Source organism: Corapipo altera, unplaced genomic scaffold (genome assembly GCF_003945725.1).
Source record: "Corapipo altera isolate COAL_440 unplaced genomic scaffold, ASM394572v1 59, whole genome shotgun sequence".
NCBI classification, from domain to species: Eukaryota; Metazoa; Chordata; class Aves; order Passeriformes; family Pipridae; genus Corapipo; species Corapipo altera.
This window is the reverse complement of record NW_020884917.1, coordinates 5,432,936-5,453,034: the sequence shown is the minus strand read 5'-3', so window position 1 is coordinate 5,453,034 and position 20,099 is coordinate 5,432,936. Positions and strand designations below refer to the sequence as shown.

At 39.6% G+C, this 20,099-nt stretch overlaps 2 protein-coding genes across 15 annotated transcripts in view; one reads left to right on the top strand and one right to left on the bottom strand.

The window, feature by feature from the left end:
- Positions 1-10,136: 10,136 nt before the first annotated feature.
- Positions 10,137-20,099, bottom strand: part of LOC113953098 (mediator of RNA polymerase II transcription subunit 1-like) — a 33,088-nt gene continuing 23,125 nt past the window's right edge. For 10 of the 13 annotated variants that reach the window (XM_027655861.1, XM_027655864.1, XM_027655854.1 and 7 more), the window contains 4 exons: positions 18,492-18,687; positions 18,059-18,154; positions 17,516-17,624; positions 10,137-11,097 (listed from right to left, as the gene is read on the bottom strand). In XM_027655861.1, coding sequence (XP_027511662.1) covers positions 10,356-11,097; positions 17,516-17,624; positions 18,059-18,154; positions 18,492-18,687 — 1,143 coding nt within the window. In that variant the 3' untranslated portion in view covers positions 10,137-10,355. Of the gene's footprint in view, positions 11,098-16,208; positions 16,594-17,515; positions 17,625-18,058; positions 18,155-18,491; positions 18,688-20,099 lie in introns of those variants that run through there. The other 3 variants (XM_027655866.1, XM_027655856.1, XM_027655865.1) reach the window with 3 other exon arrangements.
- Positions 10,713-17,524, top strand: YAE1 (YAE1, ABCE1 maturation factor). Of its 2 annotated transcripts, XM_027655876.1 has the most exons (5): positions 10,713-10,809; positions 11,649-11,954; positions 13,591-13,712; positions 14,104-14,371; positions 17,391-17,524. In XM_027655876.1, the coding sequence occupies exons 2-5, from the start codon at positions 11,838-11,840 to the stop codon at positions 17,460-17,462; spliced, it is 579 nt and encodes a 192-aa protein (XP_027511677.1). In that variant the 5' UTR covers positions 10,713-10,809; positions 11,649-11,837; the 3' UTR covers positions 17,463-17,524. The 2 variants fall into 2 exon arrangements, with proteins under 2 accessions (XP_027511677.1, XP_027511676.1); XM_027655875.1 differs by lacking the exon at positions 17,391-17,524 and having other exon boundaries at positions 14,104-15,552.

The following is a 20,099-nucleotide window of genomic DNA, read 5'->3' as shown; positions in this document are numbered from 1 at the left end:
AATTTGACAGAGGGTTCTTTTTGTTGCAGATATGAAATGCTACTGAACAACCCTCACCTGTACATTAAGGGCGAGGCTGTGCCCTGCACTTGGCTGGGGCACGTGTTGAAATCCTGTCTACTGAGTCAATTAATTGTTCAACCAACGTCAGCAAAGCCGAAGTTGTATCCAAGGCTCACATTTCACTACCACACCCTGCAGCTCAAAAACAGGGCACGAGAGCTACTGAAGGGATGACCTGGACTTTTTGCAAACCTGCTAACAGCTAGGTGAAGGGAAGGACATAATATCCTGTAACCTCATGTACTCTCAGGAAGAAGATTCAGAAACCAGCAGCTAAACTGCCAAAGAAAGGGTATATTCTCACTTTAAAGAATCTTTCTTTTTACATTCCTGATAATAATGTCAAATTATGATTCACTATCTACTGTTCTTCCATTTTCTATTAAAGCTAACGAATGCAAAGGAAAACTTTTAAATCAAGAGTTTAAACTGAAGAAAGCCCATAGAACTCCCCTTACAAGCGTATACCAAAAAAAAAATAAAATCAGTAACAACAAAACCCAGGGGAATGGATATAATTTCAGTAGCATTTGAAATTATAGAATTTTTTTAATTATTTATTGATATTTAATGAACGAGTAATACAAACTCTTACATAATTTAGTAGCAGAGTGTTCTTTTGCAGGACTTTAGATTCTGTAGATATTTTTACAAAGTACTTCTACTTTTCTTCTTTTTTATTTTAAGGACTAAATACTTAACGAATGTCCACTGAACTGAGTCATATCATCATATCATGGCTGGGCTTCACGAATGAAGATTTGGGAAGGCTCTACCCACATTTGTTACAGGCACGCTGGTGGCTAATGAAGCCAATACGAGATAGACACGTCTGATTGCAAAAGGCACAGCAGAAGGACTCCTTAGATGGTACATTCTGCAAGGCACGGTTCTTTCTGCGTTGTCTTTTCTCCTCGAGGGTGATCCTGTGTGCTTTCTCAAAAGCATCAGCAGCGTTATAGATGGTGTGTCTCCAGGCCTCCCAATTGGAGGCCAGAGTAGACCAGTTATGTTGATCAATATGGCCAAGGCTGAGATGTTGTTTCAGGGAGTCCTTGTATCTTCTCTTCGGGGCTCCTCTCATGCGGCAGCCGGTGGCAAGTTCACCATAGAGCAAGATCTTAGGGAGGTGGTGGTCCTTCATCCTGGAGACGTGCCCTGCCCATCGCAGCTGTGTTCTCAGCAACATGGCCTCAATACTTGTGACTGCTGCTTGTTCTAGAACAGATGTATTGGTCACATAATCTGACCAGTGGATGTTTAGGATTGTATGGAGACAGCGTTGATGTGAGCATTCTAAGAGACGCAGGTGGTGGCGGCAGATGACCCATGATTCGGAACCATACAAGAGAGTGGACAGCACAATGGCTCTGTAAACACTGATCTTGGTGCTTTTCTTCAAGTGTTTATTACGCCATATTCTTTTGTGGAGTTTTCACTGAACTGAGTAGAAACAGAACATCTACCGTCTACCTCACTTTTTGACTGGGTTCAGCTACTTTGAATCTACTGATTCCTAACCAGATGCCAATGTGGAATCCAAGCCCACAGTAGTTGTCAATACTGTCTTTCCATTTAGCCAGTGGTAATGTGGGGCATTAGGGCCTTTTCTAAGATCTCAGCTACAGAAGTCACATCGAACATGCTTCATCTTACAAATGTCTCCGCTCTCACCAGAAGCCCCCATGCTGGTATAATCTGTAGCATTAATGTGGCATCTGCTGTGAAATCCCACTGGCAGAATCCCTAACATGTTTCTGACATGTTTTAGAAATGTGGGAAGCTGTAAGTGCAGAATAAAATAATAGTTTCTTAGTGGTTTTCCTAGAGTTAATAATCATCTTATTCCACAACACCATCCCTACCACAACTGAGCTGAAAGGCTACGTGATCCCCACAAGTAACAACTACTATCATATAAATGTCAGAGATAGCTATAGAGGATTTGTTCCATGAACAGGAGAGACATACCAAATGCCAGGTTTTGGAGGACCGTTTTCCCACACAGTCTGCACTATGCTAAAAAGAGCATTAGGATCATTGTGTGTTCAGTATTAAAAAATAACTTCTGTACCCCAACACTTCCCCATAAAATTGCATTTATCTGGAGGCTACATTTCATGTTCTATGCCCTCCCATTCAATACAGGTAATATTTGCTGTTATTTCCTCAAGTGAGGCAAGCCAAATCTGCCTTTCTGCTCTCTTTATTTTATGCACACCAGTTCTTTTATCCTAATTTCAAACACCTTTTGGTCCCCATTCTTGTGGAAGGAACGGTGACCCTTCATAATTTTCCTCTCATCATTGCCCACGTATTTGCACACTGCGTACCACTCATGTTCATGTTTCCCAGTCTCTGATTAGAGTTGGTTGGATCATTCTCAAAAATCAAGCATTATAGGAATTCTCATCTCTTAGTACTAAAATAAATTATTCATGTTCTTTACAAAAAGAACAGTTTTATTGCTGCTGATTAAATAATATGCCCAAAAGACGTTGTTTGCAATATTTTTTGCCCATCAATCATTCCATGAATTATTCAGAAATATTTGTATTAAGCTGCCTCTGGCACTGGTTATTTGGAGTCAGAGAGACAGATAAATATCCTCTTAACATATTCTCCCTCAACAGTCTTAGACTGGGAGATGCAGGAAGTGGTATGGGTTACTTGCTGTGGGTATTATGGGAACTACCCAAAACTTAAAAGAGAAAAGTTGCTTTTCTTTTAATTATAGGGTGATTTCTTCTTTCCCTTTCCTTTCAGAGAGAGAAGGTGCTGCAGTTCAGTAATGAATTTGCTGTACACTGAATCCAGACTGAACCTCCAGGAGAGGGAGACAATGAATAGGCTAGTAGAAAGGACTGAATGCTGATGTCAATTAAACTGAAACCATGAAATAAATGAGGTCTTTCAGCAGTTGTTCTTCATAGCCACTTCAGTTTAGTATGCAAGGGAATGCTTCTGTTTTATTGCAACAGTAAATTCCAGAGCCCAGAGAAAGAGAGAATATTGGCAGCTTCACACACATGCAGCCACTCAACCAGGTGTTGAAAGCTCTATGAAGGCCAGGCTGTAGGATATCCAAGAAATTACTTGCAAGATTCTAAGGGATGGATTTTTACGAAATCCTTATAACATTGCCTGGTGCCCTTGTTGAAGTGAATTTGAAATATGCTCGTGAGCTCCTCAGAGTCTGCAGATAATGCTCACAGGTATCAGAGTGTACATGCCTACCTACATTTAATACATCAAACAGTCAAACACTTGTTTCAAATACAAAGATAAGGTGTCAATATTTGAGATTTAAAAAAAAATAAAAATCAATGGTGTTTGTAAGGACTACTAATACTTTTCATTACCCCATCAGTCAATCAGGAAACAAGGTTTGTCTCTATTGTTTTAGCTTCTGAAAAGAAGCTGTAAGCATTGCACAGGGATATGGGCATAGGAATGACAGAAGGCAAGGTTTTATGTTCTCAAGTAACCACAGACTATACCATCTTATGTCTTAATACATTCTGAGAAGCTAATATTGCATGAGGATAAAATGTAACCCTCAGCATTATACACTCTTTCTTGCTAGAAAAAAAAAAGGCAACTATTCCACATGTGCTAAGATGATTCTCAGAGGACCTGCAGATTTTCCTTGGTCAAATTATTAAATTGCAATCTCTTTAATAAACTGGAAATTATTTTGCCAACCATGGAATATGATAATTCACAAAAATAAAAGTTTTAATTAGTTACATTATTCCAAACAGTACTCTAAGTGTGCAATTTTTATAGAGTTCTGGGAACAGAATTGACAGTTAATTTCAGTTTATACCATGTTTATAAATAACAGGAATGGACCTTGATATTAATATTCCACAGACAGGTAAGACTTTGAAACCTTGAAATAAACAATGTGATCGGTTTGGAATTGCTATATAATTAAAATTATAACACAGTTACTGTTTTGAGATGTATTTTTCACACGAGTTGACCTATTGGAACAAAGCTATTGCAGTGAGATAGGTTCCTCAGAGGAATTGATATCTGTATGGGAATTAGAAAGAGAAATGACTGGAATCTAGGTTTAGGAAGAAATAAAATGAAGTAGCCCATTTCTATAGAGAGCTTTTTGCCATCTCTCTGCACAAATTGCCTCACATCAGTTTCCCTTACATTTCATCTCCTGTAACTCATCTCATGTGCCTGTCATGTTGACCTGGAATTTTATTCCCAGTCTTCAGGTGGTGCTGAATTCATTCTGGTTTTGCTTATATAATTGTTGTGCTACTTGTAAAATTGTTTAGTCACGATTAGTTGGTTGCTACATTGAGTCAGTGGTAAAATACAACACACAGTTTTGCAGAAGATGTGACCTCATTTCACAAAAAGGAAGTAGAGTTTGCAGCCCTTTTTTTCTAATACTTTGAAGAACTTTGAAGCTCTGTATTGCTATTTAAAATATGAGCCAAGCCTGCCTGGTGTATCTCATAGAACCACTCACTGCAGTTTTTGGATGAGCTAAAATGTATCATGATTTTACTCTAAAGTTGGGGCCTGAGCTTGTAACATGACCACTGATGTTTCTTAGGTTTTTCTTAAAAACCTAGCAAGCCTTCTGCTGCAGAAAATCTGATGAGAAAGTTCACCTTCTCTGTGATCCTGCAAGCTGAGAACTGTGTCATCCTGAGTGCAAACCCACAGAAATCAGTAACTATCTGAATAGCCATGTGCTTCTCAGCCCAAGTCAGGGTGACAGATACTGATCACAACAATTCAATGAAAAAAGTACCTAATGTTACTTCTTTACATGGTGGATTGTTGGGTCAAATTAACTGCATTTGTTCCTGGCAAAGTATAGGCAGGTAACTTCATGTAAATGTATATAGTTAAGTCTTGTGAAATAAATTTGGAGTAGCTATGAGTAGCCTTGTTCAGCCTCTTCCAGACTAGTGAGTAACGTTCAAGACATGCCCATGCAACGGTTCATCTTGTTTAGATGCCAAAGTCCCTGTTCGTTCAGCTGCATGGCACCTGCACCTGCTACTGAAGACAGCACCTTCCTCTGACACAGATGATAATTGTGAAAGAGGAGCATATCTGTATACTTGCAGGTCTGAGAAAGTAACCCAGGGAAGCGGTAAAACCACATTTGAGGAGCCAGGAGAAGGGAATGTCACTGCCCAGCTGCCCTACCAGAGACGGTGCAGTAATGCCTAACACCCCACCTGGCTGCAGCAGCAGTTTTAAGGTAAAAAGGGACAAATACTTCAAGTATTTCCATAAAGGGGCATATACTTCAACTTCTATTGAAATCTCACCAACTACCAAGTGCATTTGTTTTTCTTTGGTTGACATCACATTCTGCTCTGAACTGATGGAGCTCAAGGAGAGTTTGGACAATGCTCAGGCACATGGTGGGATTGTTGGGCTGTCCTGTGCAGGGCCAGGAGGCGGACTCGATGATCCTTGTGTGTCCCTTCTAACTCAGAATATTCTATGATTCTATGATGAACATTTTCCCATGTCCAACAATACACTGTCCTGGACAATTGCTTTGTGTCAGCTACCAGGGCCATCCTCAGGCAGCTCAGGTATCCTTTTACAGGTGACAATGTCTGTGTAGAGGGCTGTAGCTCCCTGCAGAAGGGAGACATCCCCAGTGTATAGCTGGGTCCCCAGAAGTCCTGCAATGCCAGCTCACCTTCTTCCTCAGCTGAGAATGTGAATTGCCAAGCAACCTTTGTGCTAGCACAGCCAAACAACCAATTATACACTGCAGGTACAGCACACATGCTGTACTGGAATTGTTCACAATCCACATGCAACTCAAAGCCACCATTTAACTACTCTTGTCATAACCTCAGCCTTTCAGAAACCGTGCATAGCCACCGAAACAATTGTTTTCTCGTGGTTCCAGGTGCCAAGGAAATCAGTGCACTCCACAAGCTTTATGCCTTCTAGCAGTTCTATTTCACTTTAGACAATTGGATCAGCATTGTACAGCTGCTATTGCTGCAGTTTTTCATCATTTGCCTGAGTTTACACAAGGGAAAAAAAAGAGAGGGCAATTCATCTCTTAGCCAAAAGGAAAAAGTTGGCATTTCTCTCCCGTTGAAGAAACACAAGTGTGACAAAAAGTCTGTGTGACATTGAATAGAGATGCAATTCACTGTGGAAATCAGTAAGCAAGCATTTTCCTTGGAACAATTGCATTTACTGTAAATATTTGCCTACATTATGATCAATTATTATACAAACAAAAAAGGCAGCTCTGTATCATAAAATGTAACCAATAAGATAGAAAAATATTATTCAAGGATATCTGAGTCAGAAAGCTATGGGATCCTGATTTATTGATGATACCAAACCAGTCAGACTCATCCCTAATATTACAATTTCAATAGACACCTGATTCAGTTACACAACTAACTTGTAGAACTTATTACATTTGCTTGTCTTTACTGACATAACCTCTTTCTGTTCACATGGCATTTCACACTGTGAAAAGCTCAATGTTGACGGATTGAAGACAATTCGGAATATTCCTTCCTTGCTCCTCTGTTGTATATTATAAAAATAATAGTGTAGTCCCGTACTACACTCTGTTCTGTCAACATTAATTTTGAGCTGAGATGTGCATATAGCTCATTTTGATCTCAGCCATTCCATCCTTTCTGCAATGGTAGAGTTGTTGTCAAAGTTCCAGAATGAAAATGTGGATTATTTCTGGGGACAACAAATTTCACTCTTTTGAGACCCAAACCAAGGAAAATGACAGAGGAGAACTGTTTTAGTGTAAATAAACTGTACCTGTTGGTCTGTTTAGTATGCAACAGTGCAGTGTACACTTCTTAAGACTGCAAACCCTGAGAACGTTCTAAAAAAGCCTGGAGAAAGCAGAGGGGGGGAAAACATTACTCGTTTTCTTAACCACTTCCACTTACAATTCAAGACCAACTGCTGGTAGTTCATGGAATAGACAGGAAAGGTTCTTTTCCAGGATCTGAAATGGTAATGACTCTGTAAGTAAGAAAACTGCTCTGTTTTAATATTTAATTATCAAAGTTCTGTGCTCTGGTAATATGGGTGAAGGAAGAGGCAGAAAACTATCATCTCCCTTGAAAAAAACTGAGTAAGAAGTAATGGTAAAAAGATTATTAAGATTCCTGTGGTGCTTTAAAGTGAATGTTAGACATTTACCCTTGATATATTCACAACTTTCTATCTCTTTTCCATATTCTTCCATTTTCTTCTAACATTAAATGAGACATTTGGACCCAAAGTGTTGTGTAATATTATTGTATGTTATTAAAGAAGAGAGAAGTGATTTCACAAAAGCAGGGAAGTAATTCTTATGTATTACTTACCTTCATCAGAAGAGGGTGACAAGGCTATAGTAGTAAATTGTCTTAATATCCTGAATGAGAGATATTACAGGAAAACACAGAAGTGTATGTTTGTTACCATGCCCTGGTCAAAATCATTGATCCTAGAAGTTTATTTTAACCCTTTTGTTTGATTTAGGGTCATTACAGTCTCCTGTGTCGTGAGCTGCAATATTTGAAACCTCATTAAGCCTATGACTTTCACTTAACCTGTTAGCTCACTGTTTCCTTCTCTGTGGTAGGCCTGGAAGCAAAGGATTTACACACTGGAGGTCACTGTATTATTATTGCAATATTCAGCCAGCAACACACAACCCCAACATCCCTTGCATGAAGAAAAAATGCAGAGAGCCAAGATCAGGACAGAGACATTGACTGCATGTGAGCATGAGTATGTCTTTCTTGATGCTGTTGTAGGCAGTCCTACCAGTGACCTGTGATTCACAACATTCAAGGAAAACAGCCTAGAATTTGATAAGGCGGTAGAACCACACACCTGGAAGAAGACCTGACCTTAGGCAGAATATGCATTTTTAAGGTTTTTTTAGAAACACTGTGCAATGTTTGGTGACAATGCATATACTGTCTTTATTAAATATTGAGTGTTTCCATTCTCCTCACATTTCAAATGCTTACTCTCTTTCATTATGTTTTTATCTTGTTTACTATATAAAACAACAAATAAACAGTAATGTAAGTGTTCTTGAAATTTATCCAAATACCATTTAAGAGCCGTGATTTCTTAAAAGGATTATATTACTTCCAAAATTAGAGACAATGAAACATAGCTCTGTCAGTCCATAAGGTTTGCATGACTCAAGAAGAGTGTGAATAGTCCTGTGCCCCAGGCCTTTCACAAGCTTTAGATCGACTCTGCCAGGGACAACAGCACACAGCAACAGAAATTGCTCTAGTGAGAATGAAAGCATCCTGCCCCACAGAGTGGCCTGTATGCAAGTCCTGACCATGGTAATCAACTACCCTTCAAAAAAGCCTGAAATCTTGAAGTGCCTTTGTGCATTATGACAAAATCCATTGGCTGCTGCCATCCATTTGTGTTTGAGAGACAAGGTTGTATAATAACGATCTGAATGGGAGCAATGCATTATCTGAGCCATTATGTGCAGTAAAAAAGGTGTACAGGAGCAGCCTGTGACCCTATGCTCACACATTTCACTTATGGAGATCACTCGTGGGTGATTGCTTAATGGCAAACCTTAATGCTAAAGGAAAGCAGACAGAATTCCTTTGTAATGATCTCTGGCAATCTAAGCTATGACTAATCTATGACTGTGTACTGACCCCTCTGGAACCTCTTCCCAGAGCATCAGGTATGCAGGGAGTAACTGCTGAGCCAGGCATGTCTGTGTCCCAGAAGTACCTTTGGTATAATAGGTACCATAAGCCTAAAATTAGACAGTTTTTAATCTTAGATATGGTAACGACAAACTTTACAATAGGTCACAAGTCAACTACTTTTTTGTTTTTCACCATTTCAGGTAACTTTTCTTCATCGTGCAAAACTGTTGGGTTTTAGCCTGTGAAATATTGCTCTCCTGTTTTGATCTTTCGGCATGTGTCTTTACAAAGTGTCACCATAAAACACACAGGTGTGGAAAACATCCACACTCTGAGGCACCACACCTCACCCTCAACCCTGCCAACAGTCCTGTCAAGGCCATCAGCACGCAATCAACTTGTCTTCAAGTCTGTCCCAACAATGTTGTTCCGTGTATGCAATATGATTCACCTAATTATTCACACACAACTAATAAGAGAAAGCTTTCTTCATTGTTTCTCATGATTATAAAGACTCGTCTTGAACATCTGTTTGGAATGATCAACTTTGCTAAATGTAAGACATTTAAACTGAGATAGTGTGAATCTGGGAAACTTACAGCTTCCCCGAGCCATGACCTCTGTATGTTTTCCAGAAGAGCAAAAGGCTGAGGAGACAGAGTAGAAGACAACAAGCAAAAGATTAACCCAAGTTTAGCAGTGTCATCATGACCAGTCATGAGGGCTCAGAAGTTTCTGTTGCCAGAATGGTTTTCTGTGACTGTGCATTGTGCATATACTCAGTATTGTTACCAGTTTAAAAAAATGGTAGGCAGGAGGCGGAAGTGACAGAACTGGTCTAGGAAATCAGTAGTCATGGACATGTATAGTAACTGCTCAGAAACAGATATGCATTTTTGGCTATCCAGAGGCACCAGTGTCATTTTGTCCCCCGACATATCCATCTCTAGACAGATTTGGGTTACTTGGCCACTCATACCTGAGCATGAAACCATCAGTGAGCATCCAAGAAGGGTCACAGGCAGGAGGACAGGCTTTTGCAAAGCAGCAGGGAGGAGGGAAATGAGAGACCAGCACACCATCACCATTGTTCATCTCTCGGTACTTGCAGTGTGCAGATAGGCTCTGCAGTTGGTTGTCCATGGCAGTGTCCCTAGCCCTGTTGTAAGGAATGTCACCAGTGGCTGTGGGGTGTGTTGTCCCATGAGGAATCGGCCTCCCTGGTGTTCTGCCTCTCAGGGCCCGCAGAGCTCTCAGCACACAGGGCATTTACTGCAGCAGGCTCTGGAGAAACACGTAACTTGAATTCAAGTTTTGTGTATTGTATGAAGATTAACTGACTTTGAACTCATGCTCATAAGCCAAGTGCAGTATGCACAAACACCGTTGTGCTTATGATGTGTTTATTTATTCTGCTGTATTTACGTTAACGGGATGTTTTCTCTAGTCCAAGTGAACAATGCAACACTTCACTCGTGCTGGCGCCTTTCATATTAAAAAGATTTATCATTGTAGTACCTAGATCTTACAGAGAATAGCGTAAGGGTACGCCTCACATAAAGTCCTTGAGAATTCTGAAGCCAAGGCAGATTTTTTTAAAAATTCCACCGCTTATGACTGAAGAAGACGAAACCTCCGTGCCCTGGGGAACGCGATCCCTCCGGGGCTGGTCTCACGGCGCTGTGGGACGCCGGGGGCAGTCACACTCCGCTCTCTCCTGAGAGCTGGAGGGGACATCACGGAAGCGGCAGGCTCTCCTCCCCTCCGGCACTCAGATCCCGCAGCGACCAAACCCGGGCGCGCCCAGCGAGCCGCCCTGTCCCGCCTCCGGGAGGGGGCTGCGCCCTCACTAAACATGGCGCCGCTAGTGTCTGCTTGGGCTCTGACGTCAGAGCACTGCTGGCCAAGATGACGGCTGTTCTCCTGCGGGCTCCGCGGAGCTGGCCCCTGTCCAACATGGTTGCCGCTGCCCGACTGCTTCCGGCGGCAGCGGCGCTCGTTGGCCCTCAGTAAAGATGAGCAGAGAGGGGGCGAGGTGCCCTGGCGGCCGCGGTGAGGGACTGAGGTGAGCGGCCATGCGGCCGGCGGGGCCTGCGTGAGCGGCGCGGAGAGGCGAGGCGAAGGGAGGGCTGCATCTGCCGCCGGGCGGGGGAGAAGGAAGGCTCCTCGCAGCGCGGCCGCTTCTGGGGAGCTGGGCACCTGCTCGGCCGTGAAATGGCGGGTCGGGGCCTGGCCGAGGCCTGTGAGTTCCGCCGAGGTCTGGGCGGGATGTGGGGACGGCGGGGTGCGCCCGCGGGACTCCAGCCCGTTGTGTCCCAGGGCCCTCGGTTCCCTCCTCCGCAAGGAGCAGCGTCTGTGGATTATAAAAATTTCCAACTGTATAAATGAATTAGTTGTGAGAGGCTTCTCGAGGTTTGCTTCATTGGAAAAGACGAAATAATCCGAAAGCTTCTTCTTTCCCCTGCAGTAGGACTTGCTAATTCTTTATTCAAAATATAAAGGACTGTTCAAGATTTATAAGACTGTTAAGTATTTGGCATAACCAGAAAACTGCAAATCAAAGGTTAGAGTCCTTTCCAGTTACTGACTCTGTACGTAATTACCTATGTGTAGGTAATTGTGTATGTACAATATACAAACATAGAGAAATGTGTATATACGTATAACCTGTGTGCATACCTGTGTGTGTAACTTAGGGCACCACAGGGAGGCTGAAGGGGCTGTTCATCAGCTGCTGTTGGCACCCAGCTGTCTGTGTCCCAGCAGTATTTAGGAATGTTAACTTGGCATATATGTATGCCATAAGTGCATATGTGCGTCACTTCCATAAGATGGGAAGAAACTCTCTTAATTGCTCTCATAAATCTCAGAAGTTGCTTCATGAGTGATGATCTGTCTTGACAGATGCACCCCAGTGGCAAACAGCACCAAGTTTTCATGTACAGGTTGAATAATCAGCTTCATACCTGGCTTCTCTTCAGAACTCACACTTTTTGCCTGTACTTCTAATCTGGCACTTCACCAGAGGGACTTCTGAGAATTTTTCAGTGGTTTTTTTTACCACATAAACAGAGGTCATAGGACACTGCTGTCATGTCCTGGGTTCAAGCTGCAGTCAGCCGATCCAATGAGGATATATTTGATGAAGATGCAGATGAGATGTATCTACTACAGAAGGAATGGAACAGCACCATGAAAAAAAGATTGAAGGTATTTCTATAAAAATGATTTAATAGTCTTTTTAGCCATTTTAGATTTACTGAGACATACCTTGATATACATATGGATGATTTAAAGGGAAAAGTAAGAGTGGCTGCTTAAAAGTTATTGTGGCTTAGTTTCTTCTCAATATCAGGAAAATGTAGCAGGAATTTAGGGAAACTCTTCTTAGTAGTCATCACAGCAAAGTACTGTTTTACCAAAAGACATTGGATCCCTGTGCATGAGCACATGCATTTATAAAAGGCAGTGCTGAATTGTGATGCAAGCTATTTGCTTTGTATGTGTAGGTATACCCCTAGTAAATGTAGGGCCAACACAGCTGAACAGTGCTAATAAAGAAATATGAGATGCTTGGGCATTTAAGTAGAGTTTATTCATCAGTCAGATTGTAAGATGTGAGACTCCACATGCAACCACAATTGGGCATTGTGGTCTGTGTAGTTCTTTGGTTGATTCATTCAAGTGAAAATGCATTTTATGAAAGTTGCTTTTCACAGCCCTTGCTCCATGGAGTTCTACAGGGAACAAAACAAGTACATAAAACAGGTTAGTTCAACAGATACATTGTGATTCAGAGTGGGGCCAGTAGGGCTCATCTGCTCACTCACGGGTGAGCAGCATTTGGCTGAAGAACATGGAAAGAAGCTGTTGCATAGACTGTTCATGAAGAAGGTTATTACAGCAGAGCTGGTGTATTACTGTCCAAGGAAGTTTCCTGCATACGAGTCCCTTGAAAAGACTGGCTTTCTTAAGGGGCTGTTTAGTATTCTTACACAAATCCCTCTGATGTTTGTGAGTAGAAACTGCAAAATCATAAAGTGTTGTGGAAGTTAGAGTATGTTGGGCAAAAACCAAAAAAAAACCACAAGTATTTGTGTTCCTGACTGTTTTTCTTGCAGGGCCACCAGTTTTCTCCCAGCAAATGGGAGTTTTCACTCTTACAACTTGCAATTTTGGTGTGAAAAAAATTAAAAATTATTCTGTGCTATATCTTAATGTGATTAGAACATAAAGAAATTAATTTGCATTACAATCATTAACTGTTTCTTACAAAAAGCAGTTAAAATATTATGTGTACTTATATGTGACTCAGTCCATCACCATCTTTTTTTCTGGTATAACTGTTGAATTGAGTGAGATCTAGCAAATAAAAGAGCAATGCTCAACAATTAGTTTTGGAAGAACAGGTAGATGGATTACAGACAGGAGAGTACTCTGCCAAGTACTACTTGGGCAGCCTGTTTATTTTTTAGATAGAAAAAAGAAGTCTAGATGTGGTATTCTTAAATGAATTTTTCGTAAAGAACTTGGTCATCATAAAAGCAATCATGCTTTCTTGCAGATGTCTTATTTTTTTTTATTTTTCTAAGAATACTTTCCCTATTTTTTGATCTTCTGGGGATACTTTTGAAAGAGAACTGGACCTTACAGTCAGTAAATCACCATGCATTGCAAAAGGTGTGTTTTGGTTTGGCAATGGGTATGTAGCTGTGAGGGATGTTCAGATCTAGAAGCTGTTATTTAAGAGATTGAATACATGTTTAAACTTTTTTTATTGTTATGCGTTTGTCATAGGTCCAATTTGTCATCTTGTGAACAACCTGTTTCACTTCTCTTATTATAGGAAGGCTATAGGGATGGAGTTGAGGCTGGGAAAGAACTTGCACTCCAGAAAGGCTTTAATCAAGGTTACAGACACGGTGCCGAGCTGATGATTACATGTGGCCAGTTCAAAGGAACCCTGAAGTAGGTTACAAACTCCTTAAGGTCAAGTGCATGTGGAGAGTGTGTATGAAGGAACATGCATGCAACCTTTTGTTTGTTTTAATTTAAAAAAACAAGTGCATTGTAAAACTGCCCAAAGTGAGGAACCTGAGAATTCTCAGGTCTTGAATACAGGGAATTGCCTACCTGGGTGTAGAGTAATCATTCTTGAAAAACCTCCTTCAGTTGCTCTTCCAAAATTAACTGAATCTTCATCTTTAAGCTTAATACTTAATTCTACTGCTTGAATTATCCATAAAATGTACATGTACACTTATATAGCATTGATATCTTGGCACATTGTTTTCTGCCTTCGCCAATTGGAGGTCTGTGTAGATACATATAATCACTTTTGGTTTTGTTCACTTTTCAGTGCTCTCTTATCCTGGTGTCGTTTTAATGGACATGATTCTGCTTTAAGTAAGATAACTAATCTTCTTGATGTGGTTGGAAAGCATGAAGAAGATGTGCTTAAGTATCTGAATTCTACTGAAGAACAGCCACATCTTAGACATGTTTTAGACTCTGTTGAAGACATGGACCTTAATCACACAGCTTCAGCTGGGACAGAGTACAAGGAAGTTAAAGATGGAAAACAAGAGGATGGTGGCAGCTCTGGTGAAAACATCTGTAGAAATAATAGTAAGGCTGGTTCCTTGCAGTCTGGGTGCAGCAAGGCAAACCTCTGCACAAATCCTGAAAGGTCAACGCTTGCTTGGGTTAAAAAGCAGACTGTTTGGCTGGTAGAGCAACTGGGCTTATCATTGGATATACTCCATCATGTCCAGCAACTGAAACATTAGTTTTTCTGTCTCATGGTACTTAAAATTATCTCAACTAGTTTTGCTTCTCCCTTTGTGCACCATGTACGGGCCAATGCATCACTTTGTTTTAGGAAAATCTGATACTTTCCAGTAAAAGTAATTTCTGTAAATCTTCACTATGCTTTTGGCTCCTGGCAAGACCCCTCACTTTTAATCTTAAGGTAACATTGACAGAAAGGGGCAGTGACACTTAAAGCTCTCCAAACAGTTACTAAACATGTTTCTGTTCTGCATCAGAAGCTCTCATTTCACTGTCACCTTCCCTTGGCAGGAATTTGGAAATAAAGCGGGTCCATTAAATAGCCCCTCTAAATTGGTTCCCTCTGCTATCTAAAGAATAAATGTCTAGTGCTATGGACAAGCAACTCTTGCAGAATAAGCTGCTGCTGCTGCTATGCTAAATATATGCAAAATAGAACAGGATTTGCTGCTGATTCCTAGAGTGCTGTGACTCTCTCGTCATTATATAAAATACAGGAATTTTTCAGCTTTTGTCAAATTCTTCCTCTTATCTTTTGTAACGACTATACAGTGCATTTTCACAGTTAAAAACTATTTTTTCCTCCTTGTACAAGTCTATTTATTTTGTTTTGCTGAAAATACACTATTTTTCTCAAATTCAGAATTACTGACACTTCCACGTTTTAGACTCTTACCCTGTCAGACCACATTAAACATGCTTCCAGTCTAATGAACATCCTCATGTTATTTTTGTATTTCTTTTGCCAGTCCCTCAAGCCTGAACTCTTTCCCACATTCCCATAATGTTTTTCTCAAACTCTTCAAGGAAGCCAGGCTTATTCACCACCTCTTAGAAACACATCAGCCAACACATGCGTATTCCTGACCACTTTGTATTTCTGTGCCAGCATTCCATATTTGACTCATTTTCTTATTGCTTGTCTTAACTGTAGCTGTAAACTGCTCTGTTCATGAAGTTTTTGCTTGGTGAATGTCTCTCTATTTTACACTAATTAAACTGTTTTATAGTAAGTTAAGAGTTTGCTTATTTTAAGTTGCTTGTAACCCTCCTTCAGATCTGAGACAAAGCAAGTCTAGACAGAGACAAACTAAAATTTTGAACAGTCAGCTTGACTATACTTGCAGAAAAAAAAACAATCCAAAAAACCCCCACAAAACACTTTCATACTTTGAGGCCAGAAAAAAACTAAGGCAAAAATTACTTGATTTTCAGAACCTGAGTTTACAGCTTTCTTACTAAAGACACTGTTATCCTGTCACAGAGGTGGTAGAGCGTAAGTTTGGTTGCCATTCAGTACCTCTTCTGCTTTAGGGGTAAACAAAACTGCAGTTAAGAGTGTTACTGAACCTGTTTCTGAAATAGTGGACAAATAGGGCTGTCTGCATTAATTGTCTGTACAAAATTATTCAAGTAACTTTTTCTCCATTTATTTAGCATAATGTTGCCATGGATAAACATTACTTTTCTACAAGTGCATGTGTGTGTTATAGACTGTATCATGTATGTTAAACAGAGATTTCTTCCATATTGCGGTAGAATAAAGGTTACTACAGTAGTGTTAGACTTTCCAAATTTGAATGGTTAAAAATGCAAATTCAAGGGTATTACTTCTACATATTTAATAGTTTGCAAAGAGGAAACACCTTTCACAAATTACTAAGTAGACTTTCTTTTTGCTTATCAAACAATAGATTTTATTTGTCTATCATAACAGCTTCTACACTAGCTATGGAATTAATTTTCCTCCACTCTGCACAAAGTTTCTGTTCGTGATGAGAGGTTACTTTTTTCCATGTTATCACCCAGAGTTTCCAGTTTGGCTGTGGAGAGATTTTCTTCTGTGCTGTCTGTAATACTTGGCTTATTTGTCACTACCAAATCATGCTGACCAGCCACAGAAGGGCTTTCTTTGAGACTATTAGAATCTGTAATTTGCTCAGATGGCAGTTCATGTGGTTGTTTTGTGTCTACATCCATATCTTGTGTTTTGCTATCAGCTTTCACCTTGGCAGCATTCCTGAAAATAGCTCTCATGACAACTGGGACTGACATGCAGCTGAAGAAGGAAATGACACATTAGTCACTAATGCAGACTGCATCCATTCTTTAAAGTACTTCTGTTTTTTAAACTGTGGCTGACACCAGAATGAAAAACAGCTCTACCTCTTTGCATCTTTTTGCCTCATAAAACCAGGTGTTACACTGTAACCACAACATAAACTACATGTGCTGCACCAGAAACAAATACAGTGCTGGATCTTTGAACTTAGTGGTGCAAATTGAAAGAGTGGGAGGGTTTGGTCAGAAAAAAAGTCATAAGGGTGCTTCTGATGAAAACCTAAACTAATAATGTTGAAATATATTCATTCTTGCTGAGTTTTGTAATTTCATGTTTTGTATAGGACAGGTAGAGAGCATATCTTTTCTAAAACACTGTCTACAGTGAAGGAGGTTTTTTCCCCACTCTTAACATGATTCCAATTAAATACTACCTAGTTTAAAGTTGGGTTCAAAATCCAGCCTACATTGATCTTGTTATCAAACAGATAATAGTCGTATGCATACTTATGGCATTTTTTTCTGAAAAGAAGCACTGTTTGCTATTAGGTAGATGTGTAAAAAGACCTTTCCATGCTGTTCTAAGTTATACTAGTCATTAGACTGTCATCAGCTAGTGTCTTCAGAAAAGCATATTTACAAAAGGGAAAAGCATAAACGATGAAACTCTTCATTCAAGTCTTTCCTTGCTCCCATGTGCTTTCTACTAGAAACACTTCATCACTATTAATGTTTAAAATTTTTGAAAGAGATACTTAAGACTGTGAAGTAACTTATTCCTATTACTGTATTACAACCTTTTCCTTGAGTGAAGTTTTCCAGTTGCTGAGTGTATGGCATTATGAACACGCGTGGTATTTCCATTAAATGGACACCTGATGTTCATTCCAACTGTTATGAAATAAAATAAAACTACTTACCTCTTCACAGCTCTTGCTATGAAATCATCACTACAACCTAGAGCTGGATCTTGAGGATTTAAGTGAAGGTGACAGTGGACTTCTCTGGAGGTTATAACATCAATCATCACTAAGAAGGAACAGAACAAAAAATGCTTGTTTTGAAATAATTACAAACATTGAAACCCATCCTTTTATTTTGATGCTCGAAGAGACGTAAGACTGAAGTCAGTGGACAGAGGTTTGCAGCAATACATTTGCATGACATGCTTTTTCTGAATACATTTAAATCACAAATAGAAGTTACCATTTATTAATTAAATGCAGGCCAAGACAAAACAGGATTTGAATATTTTCATTTGCTTTCTGTTTTATTCTGGGTTCGGAATACCTTTTAGTAAGCAGTTTATACACAGGTGCAACTCTGTTTTTCATGGCCTGCACACCATTGAGAGTGGCCTTTAGAATGTACTTGTTACTGAGAAGCATAGTGCAAGAGCCTAGACAGAACCAAGTCCCTTGCCAGCTGAGTAAAGAGGACAGTATCAATTATTCCACACATACCACAGGCTAAATTCTCTTTCACAGGATGAAGGAAAAAGACACAAAAGCTGGTGTTCCTGTGTGGTACCACTTCAAAGTAAAGCAGTTCTGAATCATCTAGAAATAAAATTACTGTTTAGTGATATCCACCCATTGAATCTGGATGCTGTTTGGCTGAAACATATGCCAGAATTTAAAAAATACTGATGCAGTAGAATCTAATTATTCATTACTTTGACAGCTTAGTTTATTGTTATAGATGTGTCAGGCCTAGGAGATAGTAAAAAAAAAAAAAGGAAAAAAATGCAACACAGTGTTAAGAATTTTTTTATCATTTACAATACTTCATAAGTAATGACAGTTTTGGCAAGGGAGCAGAAAAATCTGTTAACACCCAGCTTAGAACCTAGTTTCTCTCTAATACTCTGCCATCACTTCCAACCACACAATTTACCTTCATTTATATGCTTGTCAGAGACACAGCTGCTAATAAGAGTGTTATATGCCACTTGATGTCGAAGAATCTCTATTACACCAGGCACACAGTTTGGATGGCTAAATGGGATTTTTCTGACCAAGGCTCCTGCTAAATCTGATTTTTCTGAGCCTTTGTTTATGAAGTAGCAGTGCTTTGGGCAATCTGGAAGAGACTAAGGAACAAATATGGTGATATTTCAGGCACTGAAAACAGGAAAGTAAAGTTTGATGTTAACAGGCAACTGCAAAATCTGACAACAATAATAATTTTGAAATATACATTTCTTACATGTCCATCATGTCTATGCATTTCAGTAGAAATATAATGCTTAGATAAGGAAGCTAAATGAGATCCACTGTCCCTCCCAAACACATTCAAATTAGGTGAATATACCTAGAGCCAAGTGGTCAGGAGTTCAAGTACCATCAATCCTTCCAACTATTTTTAAGAGCCCTGTAGGCTATAGAAATGTTAGAGAAAATAGAAAATATTCTATAACAGTTGGAATAACAATAATAATAAACACTAAATAATAATAATAATAAACACTGTTATATTCTACAACAACAGAAATAGAAATGTGATAGAATATGTTCTATCAACCAAGATTTACTCTCACAATAATACCATAGTATTATTGTTGCACAAAAAGGATAGCAGTTTTGCCTGAAATCTCTTTTGGACATCATACGTTGTTCCTCCCTCCATCACTTCTACTTTCTTTGGAGAAGCATGTTTTGCTGGAATATCTCCTGATGATTCATTGGTAGAGGAGGAAGTGATAGTAAGAAAAATTTGCCACCTGTCCACATTGACAGTGATTCTTTGACAAAGTTAGAAATGCAATATTGTGTTATCTACTTCAAGATGCCAAATGGGACCTATCGCCTTAAGAACAGGGCAGGGCTGTTAATTAGCAGGGTCTACATTAAGAAAAACTGAAGAGCAGAATAAAAGAGCTTTTCCTCGTGTGTTCGTGGAGCAAAAGGATTTCCCCTACACTTATTTCAAGGTTAGAGTGCAATTTTGTAATTTATTCTAGAAATAAAATATTTAAACTCAGAAGTAAAACAATCTCCCAGCAAGTACTAATATTCTAGGGAATTTCTGAAAAGTTAAAGGGCCTTTCATGTGTATCTAATAGAAGTGAAAGATTAATTTAATCTTACCAGTTTTACAGATAAGAGCTTTGCCAAACATTACTTTAGCCTAGTGTAAACTTACTACTACCTTCTGTACTACCACCTCAAAGTCCAAGAACTAAGTAGACAATGGGGTCTGCTAACACTGCTAGTGGAACAGAAAAAAAGTACCCTCTTCTTTTGTTGCCATGATCTGCAAAATTAATGTTACCTAGCAAACAAAAAAGTAGATCTTTGAAGATTGTCTTGTAGTTGCCCTGTACGTAAGTCTGGCAGAAGGCATCTCAGCTACCATTTTCTATTCTAAAATTTTACATCTAATGCAGCCTAATTGACTATTTTTAATAATGGAGTTATTAAAAGGGAAGCCTTCTTCAGTTAAACAACCTTGTCTCTAGACAGCAATTGACATCACTGGTTTAACACTTTATAGTTTTCTTCC